The 14905-nt window shown below is 40.8% G+C and overlaps 1 protein-coding gene and 1 long non-coding RNA gene across 2 annotated transcripts in view; one reads left to right on the top strand and one right to left on the bottom strand.

The window, feature by feature from the left end:
- TPO (thyroid peroxidase) overlaps positions 1-14905 on the bottom strand; it is an 83665-nt gene that overhangs the window by 1000 nt on the left and 67760 nt on the right. The window contains exon 15 of the mRNA XM_039531384.1: positions 158-293. Coding sequence (XP_039387318.1) covers positions 158-293 — 136 coding nt within the window. The remainder of the gene's footprint in view (positions 1-157; positions 294-14905) is intronic.
- Positions 3675-10146, top strand: LOC120401416. Its single transcript, XR_005596432.1, has 2 exons — positions 3675-3801; positions 9961-10146. It is a non-coding gene; the product is annotated as an uncharacterized LOC120401416 (long non-coding RNA).

Genomic DNA, 14905 nt, shown 5'->3' with positions numbered 1-14905 from the left:
ATTTTTGGAGGCCCACTGAAAACCTGGCCTAAAATCACATTTTGGGGATGAAACACTGGCCCTATAAAACTCAGTGGGAACACTCCCATCAACGTCAATGGGACAGGATTTCACTGAAACTTTAAGAAATTCCCTGCTGTTTTGAGACACATTATACCTTATCAGCTGGTTCAACTAATATATTGGGCTGTGAAGTCTTCATTTCATGGTGTTTTCTGTTGTCTGTTTCTGCAGATAGATGTGTTCTATCCTTTAATATGTTTGCTTGAGCTGATCCATTAGCAGACTGCGTCCTGTTTAAAACAAAACAAACAAACAAACAAACAAACATGTTATTATCAAACTGCCACAATTCAGCAAGAAATAAAAATATATGTCCTAAACTGATAAACAGTTATTGGGAAGTATAATTTACATAACTATGAGATCAAACCTGAAGTCTTACTCATACCTGTGAGGGCAAAGAAATATATAACAATTTCCAAACTGCAGAATAAAAGACATTTAAAAAGGAGAAGTGGACTTCTTATTTCTATTTTAAGTCGCTGATGATTCATTAAAGCACTTAAGCATGTGCTTATATTTTGGCATATGTTTAAGTGCTTATTGCCTGAATAGGGATGTTTCTCTGAATCAGCACTTAACTAATTAGCTGGTGGGGGAGGAGGGAATCATGAAAGGCAACTGAGGTGCAGGGGATGCAAGCTGTTGACAATTTTATTACAATTCTAAAGCGCAGATAACAAAATGTCCAAAAAAAAACTTTGGGATGGCCCAAACCTTCAATCTGTCAGGTCAAATGTAGTAGTGGTGGCAGTAGTTGTCATATAATTTGTTGCTCTTTCTTTTATTGTGAAGGTGCCATGACATTTTTAGACTTTGAATAAAGGGTTAGCCTGAAACCTGAACAATAACCTGAAAAAGCTTGAGGAACATGCTATATATAGACTGCCACACATGCTTCTCCTGCAGAGAGGTATCATTATTCCCATCCAGCTTCCCTCCCACTCCCAGTTTGGTTCTGTTTTGAAAAGGCAGGATTTAACCCACAGCTGAGTACATTTTTTTTGGTAAAAAACATATTTTGCATTTCTCCTAAATTCTAATCTATTGGAATACATAAATGGATGCAAGAATACTGAAGAAAATTGAGATTTGCACTAGAAGCAGGAAATAGTATTTCACACTTCAATAACTGATCTTTGTCTCCAAATATTATCCATTAAGCCCCCAGTCCTGCACACTGACCTGCACAGGAGGATCCCTGCCCTTGTGTGGTGCTTCACTGAATTCAACAGGCTTCTGCACAGCTGCAGGGACCACCTGTGCAGCTAAGCTTGCAGGACTGGGCCCTAACTCTTCAAGGGGCAACTCTCCATAATAATTTCTCCTCCAACATTTATTAACTATGGCAGAGAAAACATTGAAAAATACCTTTTAGAGATTTCATCCATTTTTTCAGTGTCCTGTCACTAGACAACCATCAGCAAACACAGGTGCAGTATCTGATGATGTTTCACAGATAAGCCACATTACAAATTCATGTGTTATGTCACCAAAGTCAGGGCTGTGACAGATATATAGCCTTATTCATTACAAAAGAGTGCTGGTGTTCAAATTAGTGACCTTAAATGAAAGCATCTGACACCCCTTATCAGCCTCCTAAGTAATCGACTTCTTCCAAGTAAATATTGTAAAAATGTGTTGGTTAAAGGCATGTTCACAATCTGCATCTACAGAGAAGTTATGAAAAAGATGTTGGTAAGTCACTCAGCTGCATGAAATGTGAATTTGGAGCTGGGATTTAGCACAATGCTATTTGAGGATGCTGATGAAGCATTGCTAATTCATCACCTGTACAATCTTTCGGCTGCATTTTGGCTGTTAAGCATGCTGCGCATGTAAGTGGGTCAAACATAAATTAGCTCAGTACAAGTGTCCTTTCCTCTGAATCATCCAAATGGAGATATGCTTTATATGATCCACAGAGCAGTCAAAAGATTTAATCTCATGAAGTGTCCGCTTATCATCATTGCATATTATCTGACAGGTGGACGAATATAAGAAGGCAAAGGAGGCTTATGGGAAAACAATAGAATGATACATTTGTAAGTGGTGCTATGTGAAGTAGTCACATCATATTTTGATAGGAACAGAGTTAAAGGTGCATTCCTCCAGCCCTACGTTCACTCACACACTGCATTATGTGGCCCAAACACCTAGTGTTTGGGAATGACACCTGGCAAAGGTATCAGTGACTAAGGCCATCAAGATCATTTTAGTATCTGAAATGTATTTGGCAATTATCACTTTTTATCCATAAAGAATGGACTAAACTGTAAAAGTCTAACATAAACATGTCTCCTCTCCTCTGACGGCCTGATCCAGGTTCAATGGATATTGGATCAGAATCCCCTTTCATAAGTGTAACTCCAAGTGATTTTAATAAGAGTTACACTAATCACCAGGGAAAACAGACCCCATAGAGACTTCCATAGCTTATAGTCTCTTCTCTGGTAGGGAAGACATAGAGACATTACTGGTCTTTCATGCAGTGGATTCCACACAGACTGGATGAAATTGTTTCTTTAGGACATTTACACTGTTGTGGTCCCTGCCTTTAATTTGCCTGAAGATGAATAAATTAATTTTCTTCCGAAAGGCCACTTAACCTTTCTAAGCACTAATATTTCCCTGGAGCTCTTCCTCTCAACCTCGTTCTTGATAATGGAAAGAGAGCAGTGCAAACAAAATGGGATAGAAGGTGGTAAAGCTTGCACAGCCCGAGTACACAGTGTGTGTTTGGGAAAGATCTGAGGGGAGTGAATGCAATGAATTAATTTCCTACAGGTTATGGAGTAGCAGCAGAACTTTTTTTTTGCAGCTGCTACTGCAGTCTCTGGGCTATGCCAACCCAGAGAGCTGCTGTATTCTCCTAGCTTTGGGGAAGTGGGCCAGTGAATCCAGTTAGTTGCAGATCCACTGGCCCTGCCCCTACCATCTGTATTATATATCTGTAATTAGCATATTCTTTATACTATTTATAGTGTAATATTCTTTATGTATCTGTACATTGTCAATACTTTGCTTTCTTTAAAATAAATCCATACCTAATCTATGCACAATTTAATTCAAACTCCTTTCCTGTTGTATTTACAGTAAAATTGAATATTTTCACATTTCTTGTTGAATGGACGGTACATGAAAAATTGCCTTTTCCATAGGAGAAATGTGGAGAAGGGGTATCTTCTTCCCCATGTAACATTGCAGTATTCAGTGTAGGCAAACAGTGGGTCAAATCCTCAACTGCTATGACCTGGCATATCTCCATTGACTTCTGCAGAGCTACCCCCTTTTAAACCAGCTGAGGATTTGTCCTAAGGTGAGTGAATATGATGTATGTAGCAATGATTTAACTAGAGCTGGATGGAAATTTTCCTTCAAAATGTTTTCTATGAAACAGAAATTTCATCTTTATGTTGAGAAAACTTAAACAAAATATGTAGTTTTGGGCTGAGTCATCTCAAATTGAAACATTTTGATTTTTCAAACTGAGTCAAAACATTTTGTTTCCTGTTATTTTGCGATTAATCTGTGTCCACTTGAGCTGTCGTGATGTCACAAAGGAGATGACCATATTCTTCTCCCCAGTAAGCTACCTCTTCCATGATACATCACAGTCTCCCCTATGGTTGAACCTCCATGAGACATCACAGCCTGTGACTCCCAATGCATCACATGAAATATAGTCTGGCTGGGAAGCCCAACCCAAACTACAACTCCTATGAGGCAGTGTGGCAGGTCGGCAGTTTCATTTCAATATCATGTGTCAAAACAAAACAGTTAAATTCTGCTCAACAAACTGAAATCAAATGCTTCAATTCATGAATGTCAAAGCATTTCATTTCAATTGAAAATATCATAAGAAAATGTTTTAGGATTTCTAAATTGATTACAAATTCTTCTCCACTTTCTGATCTCTGAAAAAAAAATTGATATTTTTTTCCTGATTCAGAAAGAAAAAAAATTCAAAACATTGGAATTTCCTGAGGCATGGAAATTCAATTTTTTGATCAGCTCCTGATTTAACACTACCAAAGCATATACCTTCGTGGTTAATTTAATATTTTATTTCCTCTTTTTCCATTATGTTTGGTTTAAAAAGATGTTTTTCATAACCACATTTAATGCCTGTGTTGTTACAACATTTATAGGGAAAAAGGTAATCTCCCTCCACCCTAAAATGGAGAAGGGTAAAATTTAGGCACTTAGGAGCTAGCACCAAGATCATCAAAGGAAATTAGGCACCTAACTTCCTTTGAAATCAATATGTTAGGTGCCTAAATACCTTTGAGCATCTGGACCTAGGTACCTAAGTCACTTTTGGACTTAGGCTCTTAAAACACTTATGTACTTTTGAAAAAATTACCAGAAGAAAATAAACTAAAATTAAGTGCTTCAATCACAATGATCAAGTATCAGTATAGTTGCTCTATTGGTATAAGCACAAACAGTTCAAAGAGACTGTATAAATTTCTGTTTTGTATGAAAGTTAAAGTAGGAGATCAAACTTTATCCACTACTAGCTATCCATGAGTGATACAAGCCAATTTTCAGACGAGAACTTTGGTGTGCTAAAGTCATTCAGCCAATACATGAGAAAGATGATTTAAACAACATCTACAGGAGAATGAGGTCAAAAAGGTGAAACAAGCACAAACACTGTTGATTCAGGACCAGAGGAAAAGAGTAATCTGGTGCTCTAGATAGTCTTAATTTATTGAACTGGCTGTCTTCCTGCTATGGGAATTAGCCATGTGACAATGACCTTGGCTTGGCCTCATTACAGAGGATAATCTTATAAAGCATCACCACTATCTCTTTACAATTCTCAATTCACCAAGTTAATAACCACTACTTACAATGTACAGTCCCAAGCAGACATGTACAGTTGGCAGTGAATTTGGGGATTTAAGCACATCTCTGAATTGGGGGTGATGTGGAGCCACATTGCCCTAGAGAATAATCAGGGAGGGTGCTGATAATTTGTTCCTGTGAAACTCCACTGTAGCTCAGCTATCCTGAAATACCCTCTCCTCCAGCCTTTATAAATAGCCTAACTCATATGAACTTCAAGCAAGTGTAAACATGTTCTAAGTGACTTACCCAAGTCATACAGAACCTGATTCACCAGCTGTTGTAGGCACACTTGGGGTATGTCTACACTACCTGCCGGATCGGCGGGTAGCAATCGGTTTATCGGGGATCGATATATCGCATCTCATCTAGACGCAATATATCGATCCCCGAATGCGCTCCCGTTGACTCCAGAACTCCACCAGGGCGAGCGGTGGTAGCAGAGTCGACAGGGGGAGCCACGGCCATCAATCCCGCACTGTGAGGACGGGAGGTAAGTCGAAATAAGATACTTCAACTTCAGCTACGCTATTCCCATAGCTGAAGTTGCGTATCTTACATCGACCCCGCCCACTAGTGTAGACCAGGCCTAAGATGACTTTTGCAAAAGCTTTTCCTGCTACATTTAGTAGCGAGATACCCCTGTAGTTGTTGCAATTGCCATTTTCACCTTTATTTTTATACAAAGTAATAAAATGTTTGTGTTACACATCTCTTGTAGTATCTCACCCTCTTTCCAGCATCTAAGTAGATGAAGATATGGTAATAGGCTGTCTTTCCCACACTTAAGGCTTTCCACTGGGATGCCATCTGTTCCAGGAGCCTTGCCACTTGATAGCAAATCAATGGCCTTGCTTAGCTCTTGTCTACTCTGAATCACACTGCAGATTCAGGGCTGGAAAATCAACTATAGACATGATATTTTCTCTGCGTCAAATCCAAGAAAAGTGCAGAGAGCAAAACCAACCATTTTACATGGCCTTTGTGGACAATCAGCATAGCAGATATATTTGCAATACTAGAAAAGATAGGATGCCCACCAACCCTGTTAACTCTTACATGTTCATTCCACAACAATATGAGAGCAACTGTCCAGTTTGACGGTCCACTTCAGACAGCTTTGAGATGAAAAGCAGAGTGAAGCAAAGATGTGTTCTTGCCCCTACATTCTTTGAGAATCTTCTTCTCGGTACTCTTGAACTGTGTGTTTAAGGACATGCAAGATGGAGTGTACTTCCACACAAGATCGGATGGGAAACTCTTCAACCTGTCCTGACTTAAGTCAAAGACCAAACTAAAAAAGGTGCTAATCAGAAACCTTCTATTCGCTGATGATGCTTCCTCATAGCCCACAATGAAGATCTACCACAAGAACTCATGGACCGCCTTTCAAGTGTCTGTCAGGCATTTGCTCTCACCATCAGCATCAAGAAAATGGTTGTATTAGGACAGGGGGTTCCACAAGATTTTCAATTACCTTAAACGCAAACCAGCTAGAAGTAGTCCAGAAGTTCAGCTATTTAGGTTCTACAGTGACCACCAACCTCTCACTGGTTGAAGAATTAAATGTTCACATTGGAAAGGCTGCCACCACCTTTAGCAGACTAACTAAAAGAGAATGGAACAATTCAAAGCTTACCATCAAGACCAAAATGCTAGTGTACCAAGTTTGCATTCTCAGCACTCTCATGTACAGTGGGGAAACATGGACAACTTAATGCTCATCAGTAGAAAAGGTTAAACAGTTTCCACCTGTGCTGTTTACGTCACATACCCAACACCATATGGCAGGATAAAGTCACCAATGCAGAGGTTTTTCAAAGGGCAAATTTACCAAATGTGATAGCCCTGCTCAAACAAAGATGACTGCGCTGGCTGGGCCATCTGAGTAGGTTGGAAGACAGATGCATACCCAAGGACATGCCACATGGGGAGCTATCAGAGGAAACAACAACAGGATGTTCCAAGCTGCGCTATAAAGACACATGCAAGGGAGATACGAAGGAATTTGGAATTGATCCTGACCAACGGCAAATCTTGGCAAGTGATCATAACAAGTGGCACCATCGTCTCCATCAGGATATCAAAGTCCATGACAGAAGCTGATTCCTACATGAAAAGAGCTGGTAGGAAGCAAGCAGCTCCCAACCAAAATACATATATTTGCCATAACTACCAAAGATCATGCAAATAAGAACATAAGGAGGGCCATACTGGGTCAGACCAAAGGTCCATCTAGCCCAGTCTCCTGTCTTCCAACAGTGGCCAATGCCAAGTGACCCAGAGGGAATGACTACAACAGCTAATCCTCAAATGATCCATCCCGTCGCCCATTCCCAGCTTCTGACAAACAGAGGCTAGGGACACCATCCTTGTCCATCCTGGCTAACAGCCACTGATGGACCTATCCTCCATGAATTTATCTAGTTCTTTTTTTAACCCTGTTATACTCTTGGCTTTAACAACATCCTCTAGCAAGGAGTTCCTCTGGTTGACTGTGCGTTGTGTGACAAAATACTTCCTTTCATTTGCTTTAAATCTCGGATTGGACTATTCAGTCATATGAGACATTTCAACTCATCTACATCATAGGCTGCAATTCCCACTGTCTTGTGCAGATGAAAGAATGCCAACAACAGCACCAGATTTGTAACCTAGGAGTTCTTGGTCTCAGTCCCATGCTGGGTGCAAGCAACAATATTACAGAAAAAAGTTAGTTTACTCATCTAAAAACTATCTTTCCTATCCACCAAAAACTTAAGTGAACATAAAACCCGTTAGTAATATAACCATTTTTCATTTATATTTCATGTTTGGTAGGGAAAAAAATAATCAAAGTCATATTCTTCATCAAAGGCTTTGGGAACAATTTCAAATAATATTTTTTAAAAGTGCTCCATGCTTCTGAATTACTTATTGTCTCCCTCCACACCTCATTGCTTTTGGAATTTACTCTATGACTCTGCATTTCGATGCTGTTAAAAACAGTTATTTTCTATCAAATACATGAGTGTTCTTTTCTCCTTCTTAGAGCACTTCTGAATCCTGGCTTTTCCAAGGTCTACAAGTCCAGAATGAGGACATCTAATTAATCTCTATATTATTAGTAATTTAGGCTCTGATCCTTTTTATGACCTATATATGTGCTTAACTTTAAGCACAAAAGTATTCTCATGGAATTAATTTAGGTGACTTCTATGGGATCACCATAAAATTCAGATCTAGGCCTGGCATAACCCATCTTTTAAGCATTTTTAGATCTCAGGCTTTGTTTAGTGGCCCTCTCTGAAAAAAGATATTCCAGTATAAAATACTGCAATTTGTTTGTTCAGAGTAAGGGGCTATATAGTAGGCAGTATGATATAATCTCTAGATCCCCACTTCACATGCTACTAATAACTGCATTCCATCTTTCCTCCATACACTTCCCTTACACACAATATTTTCTTCTATTGACTCTTTATTAGTACCAGTTAAGCGCTAAACTATACAAGATATAAAAAAAGAGACAAACCTTGCCCTGAAAACCTTACTGTTTTAAATAACAAAAGTGGAGAAGATGAACTGAACTGGGAAAACCAGAGGAAATAACTTGGGAGTAATGTTTTTAAAATGTTCAGTTTGCTCATTGCAAATTCTCAAGAACCACTTAACTGTTTCTCAGTGATAATTTGAAAGGTGTTAAACCTATTTTTCTGGCTAAATACCAACATGGATGATTACCTTCTCCTGTCTAATTCCCTCCTCCTGTAATTTCAATTGAACAAGTTTTTTTTTTTTACTTCCCTTCCAAAAATATCTCTTGTGTATATTTGCTAGGTTAGAATGGTTGCTGTAATTATAGTTACACTCCAGAGAGTAAAAGAGCCTTGGTGTAAATGAGAATCAGGCTCACTGTCTCTACAGGCTTGTCTATACTGCTCAGCAATGTGCACTAAAGGGGTGTAATTTCTAAAGTACACCAATGTGTTGCACATTAACTGGCCCATGGAGACCCTGCTACTGTGAACTGAAAATTTCCTATTGCTATGTAGTAATAGGGAACTTTTAGTTCATGCCAGCAAGGTCTAAATGGGCCAGTTAGTCTGTAATATGTTGGTGCCCTTTAGAAAACATACCCCGCTAGTGCTCATTGTCCTGCCATATAGACAAGCCCGAAGGGTTACTTTGTAAACATATAATTATTATTTCTTTTATGACATAAATTACCAGTCAGCATCTATTGTGTTTTGCAGTAGAGAAGATGATTTAGTAATAAATTATCTTAAATAAAACTCCCCACCTGTCCTAGCTATATCCAGGGATTAATTTCAGAGGCAAATAGTTTCAGAGGAAGTTTCTTTTGGGCTTGTATGGCATTACAGTCTGTTATTGTAACTCGGAAAGAGAATGTTTAACATTAAAAGAGTGGAAGATTCTGAGAAATAGCCACAAGAAATACATTTGTTCTGGGAAAAGGAGGAAATAGAAAAACTGCTCTAGCATATTTTATATGGCTTATATTGTAAAAAAAGCCTATCTTTGCAAAAAATATTATTTCTGTTATACTGCCAAGTTCAATATCTGCAAGGTAAAATTGCAAAGTGGACTTTCCAGCATATTTTCTAATTTGATAGTTCATGGCTCAGTGATCTTTACTCATTCATGATGATCTGTCACTTTTCCTTTTATTTTACACCTCCTTTTTCCATTTGGGTTTCCCCACTGATCAGATATACAGAATACCTTCTGTTTATAATAGCACATTTCATCCCAACATATTTTAAGGAGGTTGCATGTGCATATTGCTGAAATGCAGACGCTGTGGGGATGGAAATAAGGCAACCAATCTGCACCACAGTTTTACACAGCAGGATTCATAGGAGGGGAATTGACTAACAATTAACTGATCTCAAAAATAGAATATAGACAAGTGAGTTGTAATTGTAGTACCCTTTCCCCCAATATTTTTCCAGGGGATTGCTTTAGCACTCATTTTCTTGTGAAAATTGCCATAGGACAATGGCATTGAAACAGGTTTTATAGTCCCACCCTTCTTTTCAGGTGCAAGACATGGATGACGTATTGACGCCATCATAAGCACCTGGAGTGGTACCACCAGTGATGCTTTAGGAAGATTCTCCATATCAGATGGGAAGACTGTTGCATCAATGCAAGCATCCTCTCTGCAGCTAACATCACGAGTGTTGAGGCAAATGTTATGTAACATCAACTTCGCTGGTTTGGTCATTGTGTGCCGATGGCTGATACTTGTCTTCATAGAATCATAGAATCTCAGGGTTGGAAGGGACCTCAGGAGGTCATCTAGTCCAACCCCCTGCTCAAAGCAGGACCAAACCCAACTAAATCATTCCAGCCAGGGCTTTGTCAAGCCTGACCTTAAAAACCTCTAAGGAAGGAGATTCCACCACCTCCCTAGGTAACCCATTCCAGTTCTTCACCACCCTACTAGTGAAAAAGTTTTTCCTAATGTCCAACCTAAACCTCCCCCTCTGCAACTTGAGACCATTACTCCTTGTTCTGTCATCTTCTACCACTGAGAACAGTCTAGATCCATCCTCTTTGGAACCCCCTTTCAGGTAGTTGAAAGCAGCTATCAAATCCCCCCTCATTCTTCTCTTCTGCAGGCTAAACAATCTCAGTTCCCTCAGCCTCTCCTCATAAGTCATGTGCTCCAGCTAATTTTTTGCTCTTTGCTCTCCTCTCTCCCTCTTTATCCATCATCTTCCAAAATAAACACACACCACAAAAGTGAAACAACCCAGACTCCAAACAGGAATAGAATGGAATCTGATGGATCTGGAATTGATTGATCTGCTGCCCTAACCCCCCCATACAACCCAAAATGCCCAAAGCAAAATGCCAGCACTGGGCGCACTCATTCAGCTTCAGCTTTTCCCTCCTTCCAACCCACCTCCTTTTTTCTGCCCTGCTGCTGCTGCCCAGACTGCACCCTAGTCTGTAGTAGCTAGTTCTCTTTTTTCAAGTCAGTGCAGTGGGACTCTGCTCTTGTCCTTCTTGAACTCATTCATTTCTTTCTTTTCCCCCTGTGTCCTGTCCCCTGTCCTCTATCCTATCCCCCTCCCTCCCCCCACCAACTCCTCTCCTCCCAGTTTAGTGTCATCTGCAAACTTGCTAAGGGTGCAGTCCATCCCATCTCCCACCATCGTTAATGAAGATAATGAAAAACAAACCCCCACCACCGACCCTGGGGGGCACTCCATGACCGGCTGCCCAACCAACTAGACAACCATTGATTGATCACTACCCTGAGCCCACCACACAGCAGTTTTTTTATCCACCTTACCGTCCATTCATCCAGCCCAGACTTCTTTAACTTGCTGGCAAGAATACTGTGGGAGACTGTATCAAAAGCTTTGCTAAAGTCCAGAAATAGCACATCCACTGCTTTCCCCTCATCCACAGAGCCGGTTATCTCATCATAGAAGGCAATTAGGTTAGTCAGGCATGACTTGCCCTTGGTGAATCCATGCTGACTGTTCCTGATCACTTTCCCCTCCTTTAAGTGGTTCAGAATTGATTCCTTGACGACCTGTTCCATGATTTTTCCAGGAACTGAGGTGAGACTGACTGGCCTGTAGTTCCCTGGATCTTCCTTCTTCCCTTTTTTAAAGATGGGCACTACATTAGCTTTTTTCCAGTCATCTGGGACCTCCCCCAATCGCCATGATTTTTCAAAGATAATGGCCAATGGCTCTGCAATCTCATCGGCTAACTCCATTAGAACCCTCGGATGAAGCGCATCCGGCCCCATGGACTTGTGCTCGTCCAGATTTTCCAAATAGTCCTGAACTACTTCTTTTTCCACAGAGAGCTGGTCACCTCCTCCCCATACCGTGCTGCAGAGTGCAGCTGTCTGGGAGCTGACCTTGTCTGTGAAGACAGAGGCAAAAAAAGCATTGAGTACACTAGCTTTCTCCACATCCTCTGTCACTAGGTTCCCTCCCTCATTCAGCAAGGGGCCCACACTTTCCTTGACTTTCTTCTTGTTACTAACATACCTGAAGAAACCCTTCTTGTTACTCCTAACATCTCTGGCTAGCTGCAACTCCAAGTGTGATTTGGCCTTCCTAATTTCACTCCTGCATGCCTGAGCAATACTTTTATACTCCTCCCTGGTTATTTGTCCAATCTTCCACTTCTTGTAAGCGGTTTTTTTGTGTTTAAGACGAGCAAGGATTTCACTGTTAAGCCAAGCTGGTTGCCTGCCATATTTACTTTTCTTCCTACACATCGGGATGGTTTGTTCCTGCAACCTCAATAAGGATTCTTTAAAATACAGCCAGCTTTCCTCGACTCCTTTCCCCGTTATTCTCCCAGGGGACCTTGCCCATCAGTTCCCTGAGGGAGTCAAAGTCTGCTTTTCTGAAGTCCAGGGTCTCTGTTCTACTGCTCTCCTTTCTTCCTTGTGTCAGGATCCTGAACTCAACCATCTCATGGTCACTGCCTCCCAGGTTCCCATCCACTATTGCTTCCTCTACTATTTCTTCCCTGTTTGTGAGCAGCAGGTCAAGAAGAGCTTTTCCCCTAGTTGGTTCCTCCAGCACTTGCACCAGGAAATTGTCCCCTACACTTTCCAGAAACTGGATTGTCTGTGCACTGCTGTATTGCTCTCCCAGCAGATATCGGGGTGATTAAAGTCACCCATGAGAACCAGGGCCTGTGATCTAGCAACTTCTGTTAGTTGCTGGAAGAAAGCCTCGTCCACCTCATCCCCCTGGTCTGGTGGTCTGTAGCAGACTCCCACCATGACATCACCCTTGTTGTTCATACTTCTAAATTTAATCCAGAGACTCTCAGGTTTTTCTGCAGTTTCATACTGGAGCTCTGAGCAGTCATACTGCTCTCTTACATACAACGCAACTCCCCCACCTTTTCTGCCCTGCCTATCCTTCCTGAACAGTTTATATCCATCCATGACAGTACTCCAATCATGTGAGTCATCCCACCAAGTCTCTGTTATTCCAATCACATCATAATTCCTTGACTGTGCCAGGACTTCTAGTTCTCCCTGCTTGTTCCCCAGGCTTCTTGCATTTGTGTATAGGCATGTAAGATAACTGACTGATCATCCTGGTGTCCCAGTCTTCTGAAGCAAGTCCTCTTTTCTCAACTTTGTCATGGTAAGAGGACCCATGGGGGACAGAGGAAATCCTACAAGGACCCCCTGAAAGTATATCTTAAGAAGGGAGCCATTGACCCCATGAATTGGGACAAGCTGGCTAGCAATAGACTGCAATGGCATCACATCATACATCAAGCCTCAGTCTGTTTTGAAGAGAATTGCCTTGCTCTAGAGTAGGGGTTCTCAAACTGGGGGTTGGGACCCCTCAGGGGGTCACAAGGTTATTACTTGGGGCGGTGGGTACGAGCTGTCAGCCTCCACCCCAAACCCCTCTTTGCCTCCAGCATTTATAATGGTATTAAATATATTTTAAAGTGTTTTTAATTTTGGGGTGGGGTCACATTCAGAGGCTTGCTATGTGAAAGGGGTCACCAGTACAAAAGTTTGAGAAACACTGCTCTAGTGGCTGAGAAATGACAGAGCAAGGAGAATCCTGGCATGATGGCCAGCAGTTGTGCTCTCTCCAAACAACCACCTCTCATATATGTGGAAAAACCTGTAGAGCATGAATTGGACTTTCAGAACGGACAATCTTACAGAGTGAAGGTTACACTTTCTCTCATGGGGCTTGTGTATTCATTCCTTCTTCTGTTGTTGTCTTTGTTAAACTAAAACAAAAGTAACCATTTGGCTCAATGGAAGACAAAGTAAATTGATTATGGGGTTTTCTATAACGGAAAATTATATATTTATATATAAAAAAATCTCCATGAGAGAGAAAACACAGCATGAGATCTCACTCTGTAAGATCCTCCATCTTGAATTCCTTCATGTCCCTTCCCTCTAATAAACAGATATACGGAATTTTAAAGGCGCAGCATGTGACAAATATTGCAACCACATGCAGTATCTTTAGGGGAATATTGTATTAACCTCATAAATGTTCTACATATTGTTGTGTTCTACTCCATGGGGGAGGGTTACCACAGCTCCTCCAGGAACTAAAAACAGTGGGGTAATTACTGCAGCCCCTGGGATTGCAGACTGCTCCAAAGAAGTACCACTCTCTGGGGTAGTTTGCAGGAGGCCCAAGAAGCCCAAGACACAGAAATGTGGAGTTTTACCTAAGGCCTGGTCTACACTACAATTTTAGGTCGAATTTAGCAGTGTTACCTCGATTTAACCCTGGACCCGTCCACATGACCAAGCCCTTTTTTCAACTTAAAGGGCTCTTAAATCGATTTCTTTACTCCACCTCTGGCAAGGGGATTAGTGCTGAAATTGGTCTTGCCAGGTCGAATTTGGAGTAATGTTAAGTAGTTCTGCTGAACGAGTTCTGCTTCTATTTAAATAACATGGGAGAAGGATATAGTGGGATAGTTCACTCAGAAATGGTCTTAAATGCGTCAAAGGTCATTGTGACTAGAATAACTCTAAAATGTAACCATGATTCTGATAAAATCTTAATGTATCATTGTCATGTATTTTTAATAGTTTAAACTTAAGATTTACATTTGAATTGAGACAAAAATAGAAGTAGGTATCAGGACTTAATTCAGGTTATTAGTCAGAGCAGCCTCTGTAGCCTGGCACAGTTTAGCTGGTTTAAAAGATATCTTAGCACTCAATACCTCTGTGGCAACAAGCACTTCCACAATTTTAAAGAGGTCAGTAGCTCATACGTTTGTATCAATACAGTATTTAGCTGCTGCGTTTGCAGCTGATCACAAGCCCTGACAAAAATTATAATCTCACAGTTAGCTGGGCTAGAAAAAAACTAAAGACACATTCAGAACTATTCTCACTGAAAAATACCCCTGAAGCAGCTGAGCAATTTGGATTTTGTCTAAAGACAATAACACAGGATGGCTAAACCCTGAAAATTCTCATCACAGAAAGGGA

This window comes from Mauremys reevesii, linkage group 3 (genome assembly GCF_016161935.1).
Source record: "Mauremys reevesii isolate NIE-2019 linkage group 3, ASM1616193v1, whole genome shotgun sequence".
Taxonomy (NCBI): domain Eukaryota; kingdom Metazoa; phylum Chordata; order Testudines; family Geoemydidae; genus Mauremys; species Mauremys reevesii.
The sequence above is the reverse complement of the archived record's forward strand: the minus strand, read 5'-3'. Positions and strand labels throughout refer to the sequence as shown.